The sequence below is a fragment of the Drosophila montana genome, unplaced genomic scaffold (assembly GCF_035044405.1).
Source record: "Drosophila montana isolate Dmon_TW-CO22-7 unplaced genomic scaffold, ASM3504440v1 contig_3286_1, whole genome shotgun sequence".
Lineage (NCBI taxonomy): Eukaryota > Metazoa > Arthropoda > Insecta > Diptera > Drosophilidae > Drosophila > Drosophila montana.
Genome location: NW_026998170.1, coordinates 625288 through 650533, shown reverse-complemented (window position 1 = coordinate 650533; position 25246 = coordinate 625288). Strand labels below are relative to the sequence as shown.

The 25246-nt window shown below is 35.0% G+C and overlaps 1 protein-coding gene across 3 annotated transcripts in view; it reads right to left on the bottom strand.

The window, feature by feature from the left end:
* The window catches only part of stol (stolid), a 54406-nt gene extending 30133 nt beyond the window's left edge, over positions 1-24273 (bottom strand). For 2 of the 3 annotated variants that reach the window (XM_064690887.1, XM_064690889.1), the window contains exons 1-3: positions 23484-24273; positions 16480-17088; positions 5311-5392 (exon numbers count right to left, since the gene is read on the bottom strand). In XM_064690887.1, coding sequence (XP_064546957.1) covers positions 5311-5392; positions 16480-16592 — 195 coding nt within the window. In that variant the 5' untranslated portion in view covers positions 16593-17088; positions 23484-24273. Of the gene's footprint in view, positions 1-5310; positions 5393-16479; positions 17089-23477 lie in introns of all 3 variants that reach the window. The other variant, XM_064690888.1, reaches the window with a different exon arrangement.
* Between the last annotated feature and the right edge of the window lie 973 nt (positions 24274-25246).

Sequence of the window (25246 nt, the reverse complement as noted above, 5' to 3'; positions counted from 1 at the left end):
ACAATAGTTTTAAAAAGTAATATAAAAGGAAGCCAAAGATGAAAACCCTTTATGTAAGAAGCAGAGTAAATCTAACAAACGCCGGGCTAAGTAAAAAAATGTCTTGGAAAACAAAAAAGTTTTTCAAGGAAAGACGAACCCATGTAAAGTTCCATAACAAAAGCTTAAATATCTACATCGAATCAACTTTAAATCCTGTTTCAACATACTTATTGCTATTGTCTCCTACTATGAGAAACTTATAATACCCCCAGGAACGGTGGAGTAGTACGGATCTATAATATAGATATCTTTAGGTGACATGATTCCAAGAACCTTGATTAGTATAAAACTGTGCGCGAATCGCCTCTTGTTCCAGTTCAGCCACTGATTAAGTCTTTCAAACGCGACCCATGCCCGACAACTCTTAACTAAATACTCGCACACACACACATACACGGACCCACCCGCAGGGCAATTGCAATCAAGTCAGCTTACAGTTAGTTTACTTTTACCTTCAATAAGCGGAGACTGAAAGACCAAATGCCAAGTACACAAAGGGGAGAATAATTTGCAAGCTACAGGCTAAGAAAGGCGAACTGTGGCAATAAGTGAACGGAAAAAAAAAACGTTTAAGGAAAAAAGAAAAATAAACGGGAAAATAGAACGAAAAATGACAGCACGCGCCGCTTTACCATTTTGCCAGTTAGCAGTTAAAAAGTTTTGTATTACGTGCAAAATGAGCGCACGCTTAAATTTATTTGCATGCGAATGCAGAGAAATGAGAGAAATGGCAGAAATGGAAGAAATAGGAGTTAGCCAAGCAGCAGCAGCAGGCGAAGGTTAAAGAAGCTTTGTTAAGAGCAGAGAAAAGAAATAAACAAGAAAATGCGAAATGGCATTTGTTTTGCAATTTTGACTTGTATTTTGACCCATATTTCATTGCATTCAGCGCGCGTCGAGATAAAGACGAAGTCCGCCAAAATGTTTACAAGCAGAAGATGCCGAGACGCAAGATGTGTCCTGATAATGATCCCAACAACAAGAATAGCAACAGCGACTTTATCATTGCCATCATCATCATCATCATTAGCAACACATCATCATTTGCCATCGATGTCTCGTCTCGTCTCGATTCGACTCATTTCACCGCCCCGCCCCGCCCTCCCACTCTATATATATATATGTATGTACATACCCGGCACATAACGTATACGCCACGTTGCCTGCCTGTCATTTTGGGCTACAGCACAAATGTGTAACACTTTGTGTGCTGTCATGCCAGCCCTTCGTCTATATGTGTGTGTGTGTGTGTGTTTGTTGTTTAGGCTGTTCCAGGGGTTACTATAACAAATCTATGTGGCTTGTAACGCAGCTGAGTAAATAGAATTCTAATGTCCTACCATTCAATGTGTGCACTCATGTCTGTTAATCTTTCAAATACAACTTCAACTAACTCTTTAAATTTCAATTGGAATTGTTGTCTTCAATTTATATTAAATAGTCTTAACTTTACAATAAATTGATGTCAAATATATTGATGTATTAAAACAAATTTTACATTATGTTATGGAAAATATAAAATTTTCCATTTTTTTCATAGAGTAAGGTAAAGTATTTATAAAGTATGCATTTTAAGATAAGTTAAACTAAACTTTATAAAATTAAATTTTATATATAAATTCTATATATAAAAAAATAGATATAATGATATATTCAAAATATTTAAAAAACTAAGAAAAATGTTATGTAATTTTCAATTTTCATGCTTTTTATTATATAACTTTTATATTGACTGGTAATATTATAAACTAAACACTTAGTGCAAACTAAGAGTAACTAAAACTTCGAGAGAAGACAGATCGAAAATTTCTTCCTGCTGCCTCTACTACTATATGTGAGTTAGGACTAAGTGTGTATGGGTTTGGGGTGCATCTGTCTGTCTGAACAACATATTTCATGGCTTAGGTAGATATTTTTTAGCTAGTCAGCGCAAAAAGTAACGAAAAATAAAATAAATGAATATGCGCCACGCACAGGCATCCAAAATACACACACACACATTCCCAACACACACACACACACACACACACACACACACACACACACACACACACACACACACACACACACACACACACACACACACACACACACACACACACACACACACACACACACACACACACACACACACACACACACACACACACACACACACACACACACACACACACACACACACACACACACACACACACACACACACACACACACACACACACACACACACACACACACACACACACACACACACACACACACACACACACACACACACACACACACACACACACACACACACACACACACGTACAACCTTATGCATCTGTTTCGCTCACACCGCAGCATTCTGTCAGCCATTTTTCGCCATGGTTTGCTGTCCTTTGCGGCACTCGCATAGCTGAACGTGTGCACTGCATTTGTTTTACATTTTATTATGCTACTTTAAAATGCCAAACAACAACTGACAACAATAACAATGACTTCACAAGGAAAATGGAAAATGGGACAACATTTTCAAGTTTCTTTTAATTCCTTATTTTGTGCTCAGCAAACTTTCTTATATAAAAAATTTGAAGGGCAACTGTCAAGAGATGACAAAAAAAAATTGAAAGAAGTAGAAACTGTTGTCCATAATTGAATCGAATTAATATTGTCGTAATGTCATGTCAATACTTTTCATTTTCGTTGTCACATTGAAAAGTTGAGAGAATATTTGGGTCAAAGCGCCTGTCAAATGGCTTAGGTCACTTTACCAAAAAGTTAGATAATTAAATTTGGCTTGCTTTTTATACAAAATTACAAGGATTTGTCTGAAATTACATACCTTTTTAATAAAATTTAATTATTTATGCATTTGTAGTGATAAAAAGTGCAAGCTGACAGCTTTGTCTCAAGAAACTCTTCTTAGCTGTATATAAAAAAATATATAAAATATATATAAAATACTATACTATATAAAATATTATATATATATTATATATATATTATATATCTTATATATATAAAATACTATATATACTTCAATTATATACACGATCCATTCAATAACTAACCCGATTTTCTTTATTTTTTAATTTATTTATTTTCCATAAATCTCAAGACGCCTATCAAATCCTTTATCAATGGTTTATCTTTTGAAAACCCAAAATTTTAAAAGCAAAAGTGCGTAGTTCCCCTTTTCTTATTTATTGTTCAGACATTTTCTAACGCACCCATGTCAGCATTTGCAATCCTTCGTTCATTTTGGGCATGCCAATAATTTTTAAGCACACAATTTATTTGCCCTGCCAAAGGAACGCGCTAATGTTGAACAAGGCGCGCGCACACAGACACACACATGCACAGTGTTATGACATTATGTTTATGAAGCGAACGTACACACAAGGCCAAATAACAATTCACACTCACGCACATGCACAGGCTATGTAAAAAAAACTTGCACGGCGTTCAACGTCGCGTATACTTGATATTTAATTCAATCTGGGCGTAGATTTTCATTTTTTGCCGCCTGCACAACGCGACGTGCTCTTTAAATTAACACAAACAAACATTGTCAGCAGCAATGGCAACGGCAACGCAGCCAACAACAACAGCAACAAAAACGAGTCACTTGACAATTACAGACTCAATGACAGTCACAGCCAGCAAATTTATTTGCATTTTAGCCCAGCCTCTGCTGCTATTGCCCTTTCAGTCTCTCAGTCTCTCCCCTTGTGCTCCCACTCTGCCCACACACACTTTTTGCTGAATATAACACCCTTTCAATGGGGCAATATTACGATTTAGTAAGAGTTTGTACGCAACATAAGGGAAGAGAATTTGTTGCCACTTAAATTTAAATTAAAATGAAATTAATATAAGCGAAATAAAAGGTCGAAAGTAAATATGTATGGCTTCATTAATTAAAACGGACTGAAAGGGTTAAGTTCTGAACACATATGCAAAAGGCTGAAGAGTATATATCGGCATGAAAAAATAGGGGATATAGCAGGATACACTAGACTTTTGCTTAATTTAATTTCATTTGATACTTAAATATGATACAAAGTATAGTCAATAAAAGAAAAAATAAAGTAAAAATTTTTTTATTAAAAAATTGTGAACAATTGCGTTACATTCACCTCTTTTGCAATTGAACACAGCTATGTTCTATATATAAATATTTATATACTGCTACAATAGTAAAATACGTTCTTACAAAAAATAATTCATTTTAAAGAGCTCAGCTAGCTAAATAAGCCTAGATTAAGCCTAGATTAAGTACCGGGGTAACAATGAAAACTAAAAAAACAAAGAATATATGCATGTTTGTATTTTTCAAAATAAAATAAACTAAAATAAAATAAACAAAAATAAAATAAACTAAATAAAGTACACATTTTGGCAACTAATGAGAGGTTTTATTTTGTATACCAGTTAATCGTTTTGAAAGTTAGATATAAACTTTGAGCTTATTTAAAAAATATTAAAAATTTCATCCGATCTAAAGCGTATTCAAACTTTTTAACTCATACCACAAGTTTTACTTCCAACATGTTTGTGTATGCATATATGTGGTGTGCGTGTGTACCATCCACCCACTCATACTCACATACACTCACACACACACGCACACACTCATGCGCGTCGTATAAAGAGAATCGTAATAAAGGCAGCCCACTAGCTCATGCACGTCTGATTAAACGCAAAAAATACGCGAGCAAGCGGCAGTCAACCAAAGCCAAACAGCCATGCTTATTAACACAGATACACACAGACACAGGGCATACACTACCAGCCATCCGCCCAGCCCTGTTAGGCTCGAGCCTCGCCTCAATTAGCCTTATTTGTGTTTAAATTGCATTAGAGCCGCGCCAGAACAACAAAAGCCACAACAACATCAACAACAAGAACAACAACAACAAAATAAAAGAAAATTGCACGAACAAAAATTGACGCATTTGAGGGTAAAGCCAGGCACTAAGCCGGCATCGTCTGCGTATTTATCGATAATTTCTTATCGCAGCCGCAGCTTAAACATATTTGTTTAACTAAGACCCAAATAAACCCCATCTCTCTCCCCCATCATACCCCTCGCCCACATCGAAAAGCAACCCGAAACAGCAATCGCAGCCATTTACAAATGTCAGCAGAGCTTTTAACCAATCTATATTCCAATGTTGACTTATAAATATATCCCATTGATATTTGTTTGGGCTTAGCCCCACCCAGACATATGTGACTGTATGCATATATGATAGAAATGTGTGTTAAGTATTTACTCACACTTTTGATTTCGTTCATTTTGGTAAATTGGCGACCAAACTCCCATAAATCAACGCCAAATTTAAGAGCCCAGTTGCGCACTCTGCAAAGAAGATGATACAAAAAAATAGTTCATTTAGTTGGATTAGTAAAATTAATTAATGGAATAATTAATTGCTTAAAGAATATTGTACGACGGATTTTTTAAATTCAATTTGCATATAATTCTATTTTATATATGTGTTTTAATAACATGTATAAAATTGTTTAATCGTATTCTAATGATCTTAAGTATGTAAGTATGTATGTAAGTATGCGATTTTATATGTGATAAAAAGACATTTGGCCTAGGTCGGAGAACCTATTGCAAACTCAAAGTTTAAAAACTATTCCTAAACCTAAAGAATATACCATTTTGTATTATATTTATTTTTTTAATATTTTTAAGTGCAGTATTTAGACATATACTGATATTACAAATAATTGGGTTTAATTTATATAAAAAAAAGACTATATATGATATATATAATAATAAATTATATTTTTCAACTAACATATATTACTGTTTACAGGCTGTTAAATATTTAATATTTTTCACAAATATTTATCTCTTTTGCTTCTTCGAATTATTCGAACTGACTTTCAAGATATAGTGTATATTTTCAACTCTTTCTCCTTCGCTCATTAACTCTCCCAAGGGTATAAAATTTGATCTATTTTTATAACCATAAATATTTTACTAGCAATACGGCTTGGCCGTATTAAGTTAACTTTTTATACCCTTGCCGAGGGTAGTATTGTTCTGTAGTCAGCTGTATCGTAGAGTATATTCAGTAAATATATGGTCAAAGGTCGAGATGCATACAAATTTATTATTTAAACTTCGTCTTAGCCATTGATGTATTTTTGCATAGATCTTAACTCTAATCAAGGAATTACAACTTTTCTCTTCTTAAAAATGTATTATTTATCCAGAAATACTGGAAATAAAAATATATAAAATAATATCTTTTTAAAATAAAATCTTTTTATAAAAAGTTTCTTTTATAAAGCAACAATACTTGCAATAATTTACGATAGTTAATAAATGTCGTAGCAATAGATTACACATCTGTCAAACGAGCCATCATTTAAATATGTCTCTGTAAGGGTATCAAAACTTCGGCAAGCCAATGAAGATGTTTTCTCTCTTTTTTTAGAGCTCGTTTTAACTCCACAAAATGAGCTGAAATACACTTCTGAGCCATTTAAGTTGTCTTTTCTTGTGACCAACTCTTTTTAACCTTATACTCCGCATCGGATTGGATTCGCTTTGCCTTGTCTGTCCTTCTCTCCACATTCTCTCTCTCTGTCTCCGTCTCTCCCTTTCTCTTTCTGTGACTATTTTACGCTCATTTCGACGCTGCATTGCTCATTAGCCGCGTTCGCCTGGTCGCCCGCATTTGCAATTTCTGACCATTATGGCCATTATCCAATTTCAATCACTTGTTCGCCACTTTATATTGCTTCATTGTTTACGCTTCATTCCCTTTTCCCATGCAACGCGCACAGTGGTGCCAACCAGGAATCAACGAACCGCCCCCCACTCGACGCGCCACAGTTCGAACAACTTTTGTCGCTGCTCTGACGCTGCCATAATACAATTTTCATATAATTTAAATCATTTTGGGCAACGTCGCTGGCCATAAAACTTTGTCTGCCTTTTGTGGGCTGATTGGGTGTTGCCCCCCCCCCCCCCCTTCCGGCCCGCCTACTGTCTCATTCCTGCTGCAGTTGGCTGGCTCTTCTGTGGCGTCGAGTGCATATAAACATGCGCTTATTTTGTATCTAGATAACAGCCAAAACGATGGCAACTGCCGTAGCTCGCTCTGCCCGGGCTCAACATAATCAACATTGCGTATACGCAGCGTTGTGTCGGATGCTGCTTTTACTCTGATACAGCTCCTCTTCGAGCTCTTATTATACAATTGCAGGGTATCTTATGAGTTTGTTAACAAAACTTGGACGGCTATATCATATAGCTGCCGTTGGACTAATCAGGAGAATATGTAGTCTCTTGGCATTTACTTCCCCTTCAATATGTTTCTGATATGTGAGCAATATGTTAACATTACCAGAATACGATATCATATAGCTTTCATTGGAACAATCGTTATTTAAAAATTACTAACTTTATAATATATCCAACACTTCAAAAAAAAAACTATGACAAATGGCTGCTATTTTAATTCTTTACTACTATATCTTATAGCTTCCTTAGAAACATTCAGTTATGATTGATAATGAAAGGCTTTAGTTTGTTTCCGAGATCAATCAAACTAAACAAACTTGCCAATTACATTTATTTTTAAGTTTTTATCGATCGAATAATAAAAAATTGCTTAATGAATAACCTTCTTCTAGCCTGCCCTATGGCTGTAAGGGTACTTATTATTCGGCAGCGTCTTGAATAATATTTTGCCTTCTTGCTGCTATTGATAATGCAGATAATGCCATAAAATTGTGCAAATATTTTTGGAAAGCACTAGGAAAGTATTTTGCATGCTCTTGGCTCCTGTTCTCCATTCTATTTTTTTTTTTTTTTGTTGTTGTCATTTTTATAAAATAATATTTCATTTTGGCTTTATCAACGACTCGACGGGCGCGGTGAGGTTTTCGTTTCGGGTGGGCTTGCAGGGTGTGTTTTTCTTTGATACTTATTCAATTTGCTGTTGCCGCTGCTGTTTCTTGTCTTTATCTTTATCTGCTGGCTACCGTTTGTTGTATGAGCTTTACTCTGAGTGTTGATTTTGTTTTGCTTTTGACTTTCGCGTTTAGATTATAAATGTTTGGCAAATGTTTTCACAGTGTCTGCGTGTGTGTGTGTAGTCCTTGTTGTTGTTATTCTAGCTGCTGTCCTGCTGTCCTATTATCCTGCCTACCCAGACTGCTGACTGTATCTGCAAGTCTACTTATATCTCTCTTGTCTCGAGCTTGTAATGAGTTTGCCTGGGCTCAACTGAGCTCAAGTTGGGTCTGTAATTCGTCCTGCTCCTCCCCTTGTTCTAATATCACCCTTAGACATTCTGCGTGCATATAAAAAATATTTGCACATACATATAAGTATATGTAAATAAAATATATGTACTTTATATAATCCAAGTATTTGCATACGCATAATGACCATATATGTATGTGCCACGTTTTATATGGGCACCAAATGCAAACGTTAATGAAATATTAAATGCAATATATGTTTGTCATTAAATCGATCTTAATTGATTTTTAATTGCTTCCCTATAAAGAGTTAAAAAGTGCCCTTAAATGTGAAATTTAAAACTGTTTCGAACCATTCAACTTTATATTAAAGCTTTAAATCTCTTAAGAATCCGATAAAGAATCTTGTCAAAAAGTATAATGCTGCAATTTAAAGTATATTTTTAGGTGCAAAAATTATATATATAATAATTTTACATTGAATTGATATATTTTATTTTTTTAACTAAATGCTGAACTGCTGAATTTTCTAAGATTTCCAGATATTATAGGTTCTGAGATCGTCGCATACGGACAGACAGACGGACAGGTTATAATAAAAAGCAAAATAGTTACAATTAACAACTATGCACATCCTATTTATAATTCCCTAAATAATATAAGTTCCCTCCAGGTAGGCTATTTTTTGTTTAAATGTTCCGAATTCTATTTGAAAAATTCTTTTTGCCTAGTATTGCGCATAAAGATAAGACATGTTCTAGAGATTGTTGTCTCTGAAAATGTTGAAAAAAAACTCATGTCGATTTCAATGATGCAAGCCGCAAACTGCAAACCCATTGACCTACTCTACCTGGACTGAATGGAACGGAACGGCGCATAAACTTGGCAAAAAGTGAAAACCTGACCCAAGGAAAGGTAGTTCGATGGCATTACGTGTATGCCACTTGAGCATGACATACGTGAGTCGTGCTCAAAAGGCAAAGACGCACAAGAAAATGCAAAACACCAACTGAGCTGGTGAGCAGGTGAGGCATCAGTGGAACTAACAGAAGATGTGGCTGTGGCTATGGCAGTGCCTGTACCTGATATGCTGTCATGTAGCCAACAAAAATTCGGGTAAGCCCCTCGGCCGGCTCCTCACGTAGTTTTAGCCATTGTCAAGTTTTGTCGTGCACAAACTGCCAAAATGTGCAAAACAAAATGCGCCTTTTTATTTCCAGGCCATGAGAGAGGAAAAAGTCTTTTGGTCTTTGGACCATATGCAGGCCAAGAGCCCAAAGATGACGTTGATGGCCTTTCATTGGTGCTTGCGGTCTTCATGTCGATGTTTTTTGTGGTTTCTTTCACTTTGATTTTATGCGTGTGTGTGTGTGTGTGAATGTGTGTGTCTTTGCCTTTTGTCTGTGCTACCTACGTGAGTTGCATTTACGTTTTTTAAATTTTATTCGGTTTTTTTTTTTTATAGTGAGTGCCACTCGCTGTGGCTTTGTTGAGCTCGTCTTAAGCTACAAAATGCTATAATCCAATGTTCACAGTATACGTAGATGTCACAAAAAAGCTACAAAGCTGCCAGAAACTTTGTGCAAAAGTTCGCTTTTCGCTCACGTAGACAATTAACACGGCGTATACTTGATAATCGAAAGTCAAAATACCAAGAAAGAAACATTACTAGAAAACTTTCTGAAACAAGACTTAAAGTTGCCCTTTATTTTTGCACATTCATTGCTTTACAAAAGAATCTGCATATGCCCTATTGAAAGGCTGTTTTTTCATCACAAATGAATTTACCACTTAAAAAGAACATTACACGAAATTTATCGCTTTTAGGGTTCTGTTGGCGTTTCTCAGTTAACCAGAGACGAATAGCATTACATTAAAATTAACATTATGCTTACAAATATTAACATGACCTTTCCTGCAACAGAGTCTGTTAAGTAACACATGGCTGAGAATGATATAATAAAAATTGCCACAATAGTCTAGGTTTGTTTAAGTTTTCCTTTGTTATTTGAGTAGTACGTATTCTGAACGAACTCCAATGTTTTCTATACACTTATTTTTTAATTACTTGCGCCTACAAGGAAATTTAATTTGATTTTAAACTGTTTTCCACAAATTCGTGTCATTATTATGTTATAATAATAAATAAATGTAATAATTAAAGATTTTAATATTGTTTTCCCTCAACCCTCTAAAGAGCAAGCAAGTTTTATAGATTCAAAGATACTTTTCAATGGTCTGCTTTTTGTTTTGCAGACAGTAAGGCATATGTTGAACCCTATAAAGTAAAGCTCACTTAACACTGAAGGTCAACAAATTAGACTTTATATGCAAATATTTGTTTAAAAGATATATAAACTTGCCAAGATCTTTTAAATATCAATTAGCTGGCACAGGAAAGCTCAGTTATATTACGTACATTATGCTGCTTCCTACATATATTAATAATTGTTATCAACATCGGAACACCATACCATTTATTGTTAAGCTTCATTAGACATATACAACATTTCTTGTTATATATATTTATCATAACGCTATTCAACTTTTCACTTCCCATAACATTCTCAACTCCCTTCCCATATATCTCGAAACTTTTCTGACATATTCATCTGTCAGATTTGCTGTCCGATTTTTCCACTGCTGCGTTTTATCTGCTTCAATTTTTTCAACAAGAGTTGAGTTATTCTCATTAACTTGTTGTTGTTGTTATATTAGTTGTTGTTGCATATATCTGCAAGTGGCACGAATGCTGCTAAAAACCATTTTGCATTTGAAGCTTTGACACGCGAAAACGCAGCACAGCAAATGTTGTCTGTATGCGTGTGTGTATGTCTTTGTGTGTGTGTGAGTGGGCGTGGCGGATCTAATTACAGCCCTGGCAGCTTAAGTGAATAAATAAAAATACAATAAAAGCGAGCAGAAAACATAGCCACTGGAAGCAAACAAACAGGCAGGCAAACAAGCGCTAACTACTTATGACAAATGACAGTGAAAGTGCATTAAGCGGTAGCTGCACCAACTGTGCGGGGAAGGGGTATCTGGAGGGGTTTGACGAGGTGAGCGGGATGAGTACGTTGCGTCTGTAGAGCAGTTTGCTGTTTTATTTTATTTTGCCGCCTTGTGCTGCAATTAAGTGGATTTTGAATTTGCATAGAACACGACAAGTTAATTTATAAATAGAGTGAAGCGGAGCATAAAACGCAGGCCACGCGAAAGAACGAGAGAGGGAGAGAGAGAGAGAGCAAGGGAGAGTTTCTGACAGGAAACATATATGTACGGTTAGGTTGAGCACAAACTTGTGTAAGCCATACGCCATGCAAGACTATGAAGAATATTTGAAAGAAGAAGTTTTCTACATGCTATGCGCTAATAATTCCCAAGTGGTTAAAGCAACAAACTACAGAAATTATTTGTCTTATATGGACGTCTTGAACTTACATCAATGCATAGAACTAGTATTGCAGAAAATATTAAACTAATTTTAATGCAGATTTTTATGGGCTTTTCAAACAACTTTTAATGTCGGATTTGTATTTTTAATAGACTTTGTTCTTTACAAAAAAGTCAATGAACCAGTAAGCCGCACTATTACTATTATGAATGGTATATTAACTATTGTATATTTTGATTTTTGTTGAAAATGGCTACTTTTATATTTTAATTTTTACCTCACAATCTTTAAAAATACACACATGCTTGATAATTATCAACATCTAGGGAAGCTCAAAGCTGAGTATTGTGAAGTAGACGCCTCCAATTAAGTCGACGAACTATGAGTACTCGTTTTTGATTGATTTTCCAAGTAAAACAATTAGTTACTCACTAAAAAATTGTTACACAAATCAAATGAAGATAAGTTCAACTATCTGCAAATGCGCTGCAGTTTATTTCGGCTGCGAGCTTAAAAACAAAGAAGTCTAGTATATTTTTATGCGATAAGTGATCTTCAAATTTTAAGTACATCATCGATAACTTTCTTTATTGTTACCTATAAAAGGGCTTCTAATAATAATGTTAGTCTTGTAAAAATGTTCGGGCATTCATTAGCTCTATTCTCATCCTGTCGGTAATCTTAAATTTTTTTTAAAAAAGTCTTACAAGGCATATTTATCATGCCTTATTATTCTTGACAACCACAGTGCCGCAAGCCGAATTCGCTATAATCCAAAATGGTAAATATTACTTTAAGACAAATACAGCAAAGAACTGGTTTGATGCCAATGAGGCTTGTCATCGTATGAGCGCCGAATTGGTCACATTTGAAACATTGGAGGAATGGAAGGCCGTTTTAAGGCCTTTAAAATCAAAACAGTTTTTCTTTAATTGCTTGGAACACTTAAGAAAACCAAAATTGCGAACTTGTTTCTTCTTTATGTTAATTTCGGAAAAAAATAATTAAGCACTTAAGCAATGTCGTTAAAATTAACATTTACCAAACATTAAATAACTGATAAACCTAAAAATCAAAATAGATAACATTTTTTTTTTCACTTTTTTATATAAGTATTTATTTATTTTGTATATGAAACAATAGTTTCTTGTAATATTTTGGATTAATTATAAACTTGTTATTCAATCTAAGAACTGCAGCTTTTCACATAAACTTTTCTTACACATGTTTCCTTCTTAAACTAGAATTTTTGCCTCTCAAACGAAGCTATTTGCACCAACTGTTTGAGGTAATTATCCTTAAGAACTGTACCAATCTTTTTATTGCTGAGACCAGTTAAAAATTTTAACCTTCTTACCCTACTTTTCAATCTTTTTGACCACGGCACGTGACCAGCTTCAAAATGTCAATGCAGCTGCTAACGAATCGCAGAAGTTTTAAGCAAAGCAATTGCACTAAAATCGGAAAAGCTGCAACTGAAAATGAGGCATATGAATCAGCACAACAACAACAGCTCGCAAGAGCAGTCAGCCGGAATGTGGCCAGGGCTAAGGATAAATCCATTGAAAGAATGAAGCAAAAGGAACCAGTTCTAGTACTGAGCGAGCATAAGCACGATTTGGGTCAGTTACATCAAAAGCAATGAGGAAGCCGCCCCAAAACAGGCTCAACTTTATCATCATCATCATCATCATTATGTGCCCCAAACATAACCGTCAAAGCTGTGCCCTCAAGGCGCCTCTTGTTGTTGTTTTTGTTGTTCTCGTAGCTGGCAGCAAAAGTTGAAATAAATTTAATTGAATTTCTGCAGTGACACACAAATGCAAACAACAAATAAAATGCCAAAAAAATAACACAAAAATACAGTAAGAAAGCCGAGGAAAAGTTTATGTTTCAAATTAATGAAATTAATTTTTACGCATGTGCCGCAAACTGTCGAAACCTACAGAATAAGAGAATAATGGCAGACACAAAGTCGAACACAAGTATCATACTTGAGGCATGATAAGGGCATGTGTACGCTAACAAACCCTATTGATATTTACATTATTTAGTGACAGTTAACAGTTATGTTCAGTTGATTGGCGCTATTGGAGCTAACAAAAGCAGTTCCTGCTGGCTGATAGCAGAGTCTATGCCTGCTAACATAAAATGTAATGGCACTGTTACAACTAACATATGTGGATCCTGCACTGAGAAAAAGGCTACTCCTTAACATTGTTATCGTGATCTAATACTAAGACTCAGTTTAGTTGATCAGAGTGCGAAAATTGTTTTTAACTGTTTCTACCATAAATACTATGAGCGAGCTTTAAGGAAGCTTCTTTAAAGTTTATACTGGTAGATCATAATCTGAACCAACGTTAACATTAAGAGTAAGATACATTGTTTCTATGTTTTTCAGGCTTATGTCAAGTTCAATTCGAAATGCACTCAGCGCTATGTTACTTGGCACCATTAGCCCTAAAAGTATGCTATACTTAAGTAATGATTTTCCAATTCAAAACTTAAGAGTAGGACTGATAAATCACTCTCTTAGTTAACTTTAAAAAGGACTAGTCAATGTGGCCAAGACCCACGAATGTTACGCGAAACTTCTATTATTAGGTTAAGAGCATTTCAAGGAAAATGAATGTTTGTCAAATTGCTAACGACACGGCGAGATAGCTATTAAGGCCTTAACAATAAAAGAAAGCAGAACGACAAAGTGAATGCTAAATCTAATTTCAATAAATAAAAGTGACATTAAACAAAGGAAAAAAAAAACACTTAGTGCCCAAGTTGCCTTGTCTGTCTGTCTAACATCCTTCCTGTCTTCCGGCCAAAATTCGTTCTGTTTTCTGTCTATCTGGGAGGGGGACCTGGACTGCAAATGGCAGTTGGTTTTGGGTTAATTAGCCAAGTGAACGTTGCGGTTACGTGACTGTCACACACTTACACACACACTTACACACACACACCAGCACACACTCGCACACCCACGCTAATTGCAAAATCCTATTATGTATCCATTAGATACTCACACAAGCGCCAAGCTACTCAGCAACACATGTGAACAGCACTCTATAGAGCACATTTAGCAAATATATAAAATTAAATTTTAAAAACCTTTCCAAAACTGTCATCTATATATATATATGTTTATATTTATGCATATATGTATGTATATATGAGAATCTTCACAATTCTAGCGCTCATTATTTTTATGCACAGTTTTAATGATGCTGCACAACTCCTTTTGACCCAATAAATTGGCATATTGTGTGTGGTAAACAAAGTAATAATCATAAATATAATGGGTTATAAATGAGATGAATGACAAAAGTTGCGACGCCATTCGTACGAATATATAGAAAAGTTCAATTTGATGCTTGTCATTAGACATTGGAAGGTCGTAAAGCGAGCTCATAAATAGCCAAGTCACGAAAGAATATTAAAACGAACACACATATTTATACATTTTGCAACACTCTTTTGCATATTTTAATCATTAATTTAAGCGACAAATGTGACTTTGGGTTATTTAAATTGCCAAATTAAAAGCCAGGCTAAGAATATTCCCAAAAATAATTCTCAAGATTTTTAATGTGTCCCGTTTAACATTACATATACATATAAAGCTCAACATTTTTTAAAGTAAATCTTGTTTGAACTAATATCCATGAATTCCACTTCAAGCTAAAGGCACACTGTGAATACTAATTATTTCTATCTTTCTAAGCTTCATCTGATGTTTGAAGGCCAATTTAATCTACGCTAATTGAAGCTTTATTTACATAATTTATATAATGACAGGTTTGGTAGATTCTTTCAGACATAACCTACGAATAACTATAGATGCTAGATTCTCTATGAGATAATTAGTTAAATATAACCTAGATATAAGAAATTTAAGCAAAGTGAGGTAAACAACACATATCTAACATAAAAAGCACTTCATATTATATAACAGAAAATTAACAGAGAAAAGTTTGCAGAGCCGCCGCATCAGAAATCTGCAGGCACTCAAAAACCTTGAATTATAAATTTAACTTTCCTATTATTTATCTGATTTGCACTATTTAAACAATTTTACAATAGCCTTTCAATTGCACATAATTTAGCCCCTAGTTGTAAACAGCAGAGTAAGAAACACAAATCTGAGCAATTGTCGAAATTCACATAAATATGGCAGCAGTTTGTTTACATGATATATAGGCATTTATTTATATTTATAGCCATTAGCATTTGAGTTAACATTGCGTGGCGAATAATTTATACACTGCGCATTCAAATGTGCGAAATAAACAAATTTACAATTAATTTCCTGCAGGGGGAAATGACACAAAACGATTTGCATCGCTTCGATATACATTTTCAATTATGCATAATTGAAACGGGGCTTAAAAGAACAACCAGTGGGTGCAAACTAGTGAACGACTGCGAGATACCCTATTATCTTGAATTAGCGGCACACTGAAAAAGTTATATTAATTATTCAGTCGAAGCTTGAATTAACAATAATTTATGTCACATTTGGTATTTTAAACTAGTTTTATCTTCCAGACAGCGAAATATCTGGGAATGAATATATTTATTAATCGAATTGGAGAAAAGGGAAATGATAATAGAGAAAATTTATTTAAATGAAGTGTCTAGCTCTTAAAGTTTCTTAGACAGACAGATCATGAACATATATACTTCTTGGGATATGCCTGTTTCTATCTGTAACATACATTTGCATAGAATCATTATGCCCTACTAAGCCCAATTGGTAGAGGGCATAAATAACAAAATCATTTGACCAACAGCTGGAGATAATGTGCATAACTATTACTTACTCGTTGTGCGGTATATCCTCATCCTGATCGGCAACAGCTGGGCATATGCGCTTTTGGAATATTAACACGCCCAGCAACAGGGCCAGAAAGCAGCTCAAATGATTGCGCGCCATTTTTTTTTTGCAAAATTTGACAGTTTTTCTTTTGTTTTTTTTTTTTGATTTTGGTTTCGATTGAACCTGCGGCTTTGTAACCGACACTGAATAAACTGTTTTCAATTTACTCGCACGAATTTCATATTATTGGTTTATTTTTATTTATTTTATGTTGGATTTGCGTGCTGTAAAGCCACAAAATAGTTTACCAAATGAATTTCGAATTTGTTTTTATTTATTGACGATTTCCACTTGATTTTTTTCGATTAACAAGTTGGCTTTTTTATATTTTATGCATTTAATTGTGTCAAGTTTTAGAAATTGTTAAATTTCATATGTTTGTTTTAAAACATGAGTTTGCCGCATTTTTATTAACTGCCAACAATTATTTGTATTGCATTTCTGGTTAAAGTTAAGCATTTTTACAATCTGTTTTAGTTAGACACGTTTAATTGCTCTGTTGGATATGTGTGGATTTGTGCGTGGGATTAATTTGTCCTTGAACAAGTCTAAGCTGAAATGGAAGCAAAAAATTGTATAAATTAGTGATACGCTCCAAATGTAGACATTATCATTTATGAGTATGGTGTATGATCAAAAATATACTTGAATTCACCGATTTTTATATACAATTTAAAATAATGAAAACCGCGTAGAAAGGCCTATGTTCGTAAGACAAAGATAAGAGTAATCGAGAAAGAGAGAGATAGAGAGAGAGGAAGAGAGAGAGAGAGAGTGGAAGCTAAGATACAGTTTTTAAATTAAGAAAAGCTTCAAATTACATAAAATGTAAGATTCAAAAAGAAAGAAAGATTAAGAAAAAAAGATATGGAAAGAGACATGGGAAGAGAAAAAATCGGGACGAGAGTGAGAAAAAGACACAAAGCCAAAGAGAGAGAGAGAGAAATAATAAATATGAATATTGTGAAAAAAGCAAAGGAACGGGAGGTAGAGAAAGTGAAGAGCAAAATCTAAAATTATTTAAAAACTAATCTTTCGCTTTTAGCTTCTATCACAATCTAGATCTGCAAGCCTTACTAGAGGAAATGAAAATCGCCCATAGTAAAAGCCATTTACAAATCGAAATTAAAGCGAAGACTGTCTGACTAACATTTCCATATGAACTCATCTTGAGGTTCTTCTTAAGAACATTTCGTATGCCTTTCTTTATACCAATAGTTTATCTAGCAAGCGAGTACAACAGAAATCACATATTATCAGGTTGATTTGGTCCCAGTAAAATTCGGTCTTTAAACAATGGTTTTTCATTGAAATAATCCAAGCTAAACTTTTCGATGATTATTAATTTTATTTTAAATAAAAAGATTTTTAAGCTTTGGGACCTACAAATTTTTAAAAATTAATTTAGACTAAAAATGTAATGAAAATATGTTTGCAACGGGCTCATATTGGGCTGATCAATGCGGAGGTTGAGTTTGACCTAGAAATGCGATTCCCAACACACACACACACGCACGCATAAATACATACATACACACACAAACAGACGATAGCATAAACTTATGCTCGGGTTTCGAAGTCGAATCCTTCCACGCTCGCGGTGACGGCGCAGGCGCAATGGCAAAGGCGGCCCATTCAGTTGGCCCCCACCTCGTCGTGGCAAGCGGTGTTTTTTTTTTGTATGAGCATGCCACCCCCAAAAGGCGCACATAGCTGTACATTGTGCGAGTTGCTCGATGTGTGTGTGTATGTGTGTGTGAGTGTGTGTGTCCCGAAGGATATCGCGTAATAATTTTCATTAAACATGGCGCAAGCCTTTGCGGCCCCGCACATAACTTTCCCCCCGCTCAGCACCCGCACCCGCAACGACCGCATCCGCATGAAATAAAGACAATTTATTGTGACCGATACGCACACACTTACACACACATGTTCAACACACACTCACTCACATATATATATATTTTTATACACGCTTTTTGTGCTGTCTTCTTTTTGCCAGTGCACGCTGCACATCAAAAACTTTGACAGAAATGGAGCGGCAGCCACGCACAGGATGCGGCCCGAGCGCTCCCTTTCAACGACGCCTAAAAGAATGCAACACATGCCAACTAATGTGCCACACACACATGCATACACACACACACAAACACACACACATATTACTCAAATTATGAATCTATGCATGTGATTTATTCGAAATTATAAAGGCAAACTACGAGCTGACGAATCCGTGATGCACTTGCAAATGCATGAAACCAATTTGATGCAGATCTTTTACAAGTTTATATAGAGATTCAAAATGGTGTATAAATTAAATTAAAATGCAAGCAAAAGATACTTCTTCTACGCTACTCTACTCTTAGGCTGTCCCTCCTAAAACGATTATATGTTAATTTAAAATAAATGTACAGTCTGATATGGGTACTTTAGGCTCACAAAGTTAGACAATAAATTTAACTGATAGCTTTCTTAATATGTTAAGATATTATATATCTTTATGAATTGAGGTATTTTTTAATAAAATATTAATATCAATCATTCCATTTTGCAAAATTATTGCAAAATAAAATTTTTCCTACCAGGTCGGTGATTTCCCATCACTATCTCTTTATCCTGTCTCCTATGATTTCAAATACTTTTCCTTTTTTAACAACTTTTTTTCTCCCTTTTTTCCTATCTATATATAAAACTGTTTGTCCTGACTGACTGACTGACTGACTGACTGACTGACTGACTGGTGATAAACGCACAGCTCAAACCGTAAGAGCTAGGAAGCTGAAATTTTCACTGTAGTTACCTTATGTGATGTAGGTGCACGTTAAGACGGGGTTTCGGGAAATTCCACTCGCAAGTGTGGAAAAATCGCGAAAAACGTTTGTATGTAACTTTTTTGTTTCCTATCGGCCCCAAACTTATTTTCAAAGATCTTTGTTCAAATTCATTTGAGGGGTGTTTCGCACTTTTCGGAAAACCCATTCCTCCTTGGTGGAAATGGAGGTCAAAGATTTGGTGGGTGACGTTTCGCTCTCAAATTCATTTCCAGAGATCTATAAGAAAAATCATTTGAGACGTGTTTCATACTTTTCGTAGAATCCAAACTTTTTCGGGTGGAATGCGACTCAAAGATTTTTTGTGCGAAGTTTTAAGTTGTGTCCGATTTGCTTCAAACTTATTTTTTCTTATTATTTCAGCGATTTGGGAAATTCCACCCGCAACAGTGGTAAATTGGCGGAAAACGGCTGTATGAAAGTTTTTTGTTTACCATCCGATCGGCCCCAAACTCATTTTCAAAGATCTATGTTTAAATTAATTTGCGGGGTGTTTCACACTTTTTGAAAAATCCATCTCTCCTTGGTGCAAAGAAGATTTGGTGGGTGACGTTTTGTGTTCAAATTTATTTCCGAAGATCTATAAGAAAAATCATTTGAGATGTGTTTCACATTTGTCGCAAAATCTAAATCCCTTAGTGGAAAATGCATTTCAAAGATTTTTTTGGTGAATTTTAAGTTTTTACCGATTTGCATTAAAGTTGTTTGATTCCCGTCCGATCGTTTCAAAATCATTTTCAAAGCTTTTTGAAAACATTGATTTTATAACATACGTGCCACGAGCAAGGCCGGGTGTTACCCGCTAGTTTATCATATATTCTAAAATAATATAGTCAATTAAGGTTCATTTTCATTTTCACTTCAGACTCTTATTACATCACTGACAAAATTAACTGTGAAAAGGGGCAAAGCTGGCCGGACGGGAAAATAAAAAACCTTCATCGTGTCGGTGAGGCTATTAGAAATATTTGTATTATGATTAGGTTTTTAGCTATTATTTGTTATATTCTTATATACTTCGGTTGACGCTCGTTTTGTCAACTTTTTAAAAATAAATAATATAAATAAATAATTTGTATCACTATTATTAAAATTGTTTTTAGTAAAGGCTACACTACCTCGTATTACATTATATTTTTTCGTGTTTTGTAACATTCAAATTCTAATGACTTTCGTAAATTGATCTGCCAGGTGATACTTATAATCAACAGGCAAGAGCAGCATTCTTCATATACCGAGGCAAATACACCTGTGCCCCGCTACTATTGAGTTGATGCGAAAGTTAAATTGAAAAAATGGGAAATATACTAAACAACTAGCGTACGCAATAAATTATTAAAACGTATGAAACATACATTTTGCATGTTCATTAGAAATAAATAATGTGTTCTATCAGCTTTGAAGATGAAATAACTAAGCTCATAACGTATCCATAATATCACAGCGTATCGGTATGAATGAGAATACATATATTTTAATGTGGTCTGCTCATCGAAAAACTATTATTTTATTTTCCAAATCCCTCACGCTTCCATAAAAAATTCAAATGCTGCACGTAGAAGGCATATTGCAAATGGATGAACTAAAAATAATAATAGTTATAAGAATATAAAAATATATATATATAAAAATAAAGCATGTGCAACGCGGCGTATACGCAACCGGCTAGTGGAATAATGTGCGCTGTTTTGTGAAAAGCGAAAGTTTATAGTTGGCGCACGTTCATAAAGTTGTGCGTGTTATACGAAAGATTTATTATATCGCATATATCGCAATTTTCCTTTCCCTTTTTTTTTTGTTTTTTTTTGTTTGTTCCATACTTTTTATGCTTTGTTTGCCTTTTGGCGTCTTTTTTATGCATTTCCATGGGTTTTCGGTTTGTTATTTTCCCGCAGCAACAACAACAACAACGACAGCAACACTAAGTGGCTGGGCAAATATGGCCTTGGGAGTTTTCGGTAACGGAATTAATGGGATTGTGAAAATTTTCAATAGCAAACTTTTCATGGCATGTTTGTCTGTGTGTGTGTGTGTGTGTCGGGTAATATAAAAATTTTTGATAAGTTATAAATCTGGTTGGTCTATATATATTTATGTGTGTATATGTATGTGTGCGCAGTTTTATGACTTGTCTGGCAATTGGAAGAATATAATTGGAAAGACTGTTAATATCGGCTTACGGCAATAATGCCGATGACAATAGGATTAGTGTTCAGAAAATGCCAACTCGTCAAATATAGCTGCACAACTAATGATGACACTATCGATTAAGTATTTATAACGATAGTTTTGTTTTTAAATATCCCTTTCAATCTATCTTTTATGAAAATATATGGGCATTCGCTGCATTTCTTAATAATATGACATTATTAAAATGAAAGCTTAAAATTTCGAAATTTAAGTGAAAATTCTAAAAGCAATAAAATTAAATTTAATTTACAACCTAATAACTATTATTGTCTTTATTCCCGTATTGCTCTCAACATTTCTTTAAGTATCTCAAATTAACTTAGCGAAAATTGTAGAAATTTGAATTGATTGTTTTCAGGTTCTTTTTGAGCGCATCATAAATTGCGCAAGCCCTTCTTAACTAGCAATATATTCTTTAAGTCGACTCCTTGGAAACAGTGCTCCCAAATCCTCTGACATGCTGTTCCCAACATGCTGCAGTACTCGAAACCAATTTGTTTGGCCAAAGCCAAGAAAGGACGCAGCAGCCACAGGCCAATTTGTTTGCTGCTGCCTTTTCGGGCCAGAAAAGGAAGAAGATGCCAAAGGATGCACTCCCAACTGAACAACTACAGCGACAGGCGGCAATTAATTAAGCTGATGGCAAACGCAGGACGAGCAGACAGACAGCTAGAGATAAAAATATTGAAGGACGCAGTGAAACCAAAACCAAGGATAATACAGATTACGCTAACCAATACAGTGATCGTTCGAGAAAGTAAACGCTTCATATCTATTTGTGCTTTGTTATTTGCAAAATAAATTTACACAAAATAAATCAATTATTTACTTTTATGCATATATTTTGAATTGAATGATTTATATTAATCTGGGGATTTTAAATAATCTGCATACTAATGTAAATGGTTAATCTTAACTGTGAACAAATCAAAGAAGTAGAAGTCATGTTTTTGTATTATATTTTAAATATAATTATAAGTTGATTTTTATATAATAATTAAGAATCTACTTTTTTTGTGTGAAATTTGGAATTTGTCAAAGGTAAATCGTGAAAAAAATTATAAAAAATAAAAACATCAATTTCAATTTGTTTCCATTGACAACAACAGGTTAAAGCACTTGACACATGTTTGTATTCTTTGATGCTTACCGATAACAACGTTGTCTTTGATTTTTTGCATGGAATTTAGCAAATTGGAATTAATATTAAATATTTTATTACACAGCGCATTCAGGTTCTTATATCGAAACACTACCATTTCGGGAAGTTCTATATATCGAACGATGACTGTAGCCTGGTACGCACACACAGACATTATGTAGGTGAACGGCTTAGTGAAGAAGCTGAGCGTTAGTTTTTTAACAGAGTTTAAGGGGGTGTGTGTGTGGGGGGAGGGGGGTATATTGTAGTGTTTGCCGAGGTTACGAGGCATTGGTCAAGCCTTGAGATTTTACGCAGCTGCGTAAGCTGCGTGGCTGTGTACTACACGATAATACCGTTATTATGTACTATACGAATACCAACAACACATATACATATATACAAAGTGTAGGCGAGTGCGTGTCTGTGTGTGAGCGTGCGTAGTAGTAAATAGTAAAATGGCATAGCATACTTTTTTGGGCGCGCAACACACACAAGTTAAATGCGCACGCACACAACGTCACACAAATTTTGATTTATGGCACCGCTTGAAACTTTTGCTAATTTATGTGATTTTGCAAAACAAAAAATAAATAAAAAAAAAAGAGAACAAACTAATGATTTCTAGCGCTTTCCTTTTGTCAATGTGTGTGTTTGTGTGTGTAATTTTATTGTGCAATCAACGACTGCAGCTTCATATATGTGTGAGAAGCGCTCTCACGCTCTTTAAAGTCGCTCTTTCGAGTTTGCTCCCACTCCCTCTCTCTCTCACTCACTCACACTTACTTGCTGCTTAGCGCGCCAAATTCGCAATTTCGAAGCTCCAGTGCGAAGTGCTGCTTGACCAAAAACAACAAAAAAAGTCTGTTGTAACGGGGGCGACGGCGGCTGCTGCTGCTAACGCCTGCTCTGTGTGCAGTGAAGCGCAGCGCAGTTGACGGCGACGTCAACGTCCACAGATTTGCCGACAAAAACACACACGCTACGTTTTTACTACGCGAACGTCGGGCAGGACCGTTAACTTTCGAAAGAGCTCGCGACGAGAGACGATTTATATGGCTGCGCGGCGTTGGCGTCGGCGTCGGCGTTTGAGTTGGGCTCTGCTCTTCGGCTTTTTGGCGCTCACAAGTATTATACTACTACATACATACATACGTATACAAATATATGTCTGTAACGTATATATCTATATATATATAATTGTATGTCTATTTATACATGTATAAGGAATTTTTTCAACATTTGCTTTCAAGAAATTGTAGTGTACAGAGATTTTCACATGCGTTTTTTAAATTGCACTCGCGTTTATTTATTTTTGCTGTATGTGTTTTTCTCTCATGCTTTACAACACTAGATTTTAACTGTAATTTTGAGCGCTCTTTGCTTGTCTTTTGATTTTTTAATTTGCCAAACACAAATGTAATTTTTAATTTATTTTGTCAATTTTTTGCACACTTCTATGGTGTTTTATATTCATTTTGGTCGTCGCGTTTTAGTTTTGTTGTTTTGTATTGGGTTTTAGATTGAATTCTTATGTCTTTTGGCGCTTCGCGCGAAACGCATCCACACTCGCCTGGTTCACGCACCGAACTGAAACTGAGAGCGCTGCGCTCTTTGGGGGCAATGCTTTTGGGAGCATGTTGCTCGCCATTTCGAAAGCAGAAATTGTTGCGAGGAGGGGATTCGTATTATGGAGCGGCTAGCATTTCACTTGCCAAAGACACGCGCGCGCCTTGTTGGGGTTGCAACGGTTTATTGTTCTTTTTGGTGATGAGCCATCACCCACACTGCGTGTCACGCGCTGCTTATCGAAATATCGAGAATAGCACTCTGACAAAAGCTACTCTGTGTGACACTGTGGTTTGAAGCAGCGTTCGCTGCATTGAAATGTTTGCTAAATTAAGGCACACTAGCTGCTGAAAGCTTTGATTCGAAAAGCTCTTTTGGTAGACACAAACTGAGCTTTTAAACATGAACTGGAAACTGGAAACTAGAAAACAGAAATGTTGGAAGATATTTGTTCGATATACAAAATAAAACATATTGATATCGCCTTTCAATCTTCCGTGGCGATAGATACAATTTTGGCGTTCATGCACAATTTGCATAATTGAACTATCGGAAAAAATATACAAACATAAATTTAAAAGTAAATGAAATTTTTAGCTGAATTGTAGATGTGAGCTTAAGCTTTGACCCAGAGTTAAAAATGATCAAAAATTAGATATATATAAAAATTCTTGAAGTAAAGCCCCTTCGAATAACACAAACCCGCGGTTTTTACTTTATATTTAAGAGAAAAAAAATAGTTCTTTTCAACGAAATCTTAGCATAGAAAAATATCGTTTCTTTTGCGTTCTTCTGACTTTATATACAAAATATCAATATATTTGTTTTATTTATTTTTTTGTTTGTTTTGTTTTTAGTTGACATTGAATCATGGATAAGCGTACTTGTGAAATTAATAAAAATCAATTCATTACTTTAAAATGTTACGTTAAAAACTAAACTTAAATACGAAAATTATTTTTTTAGTTCTGCTTTTTTTG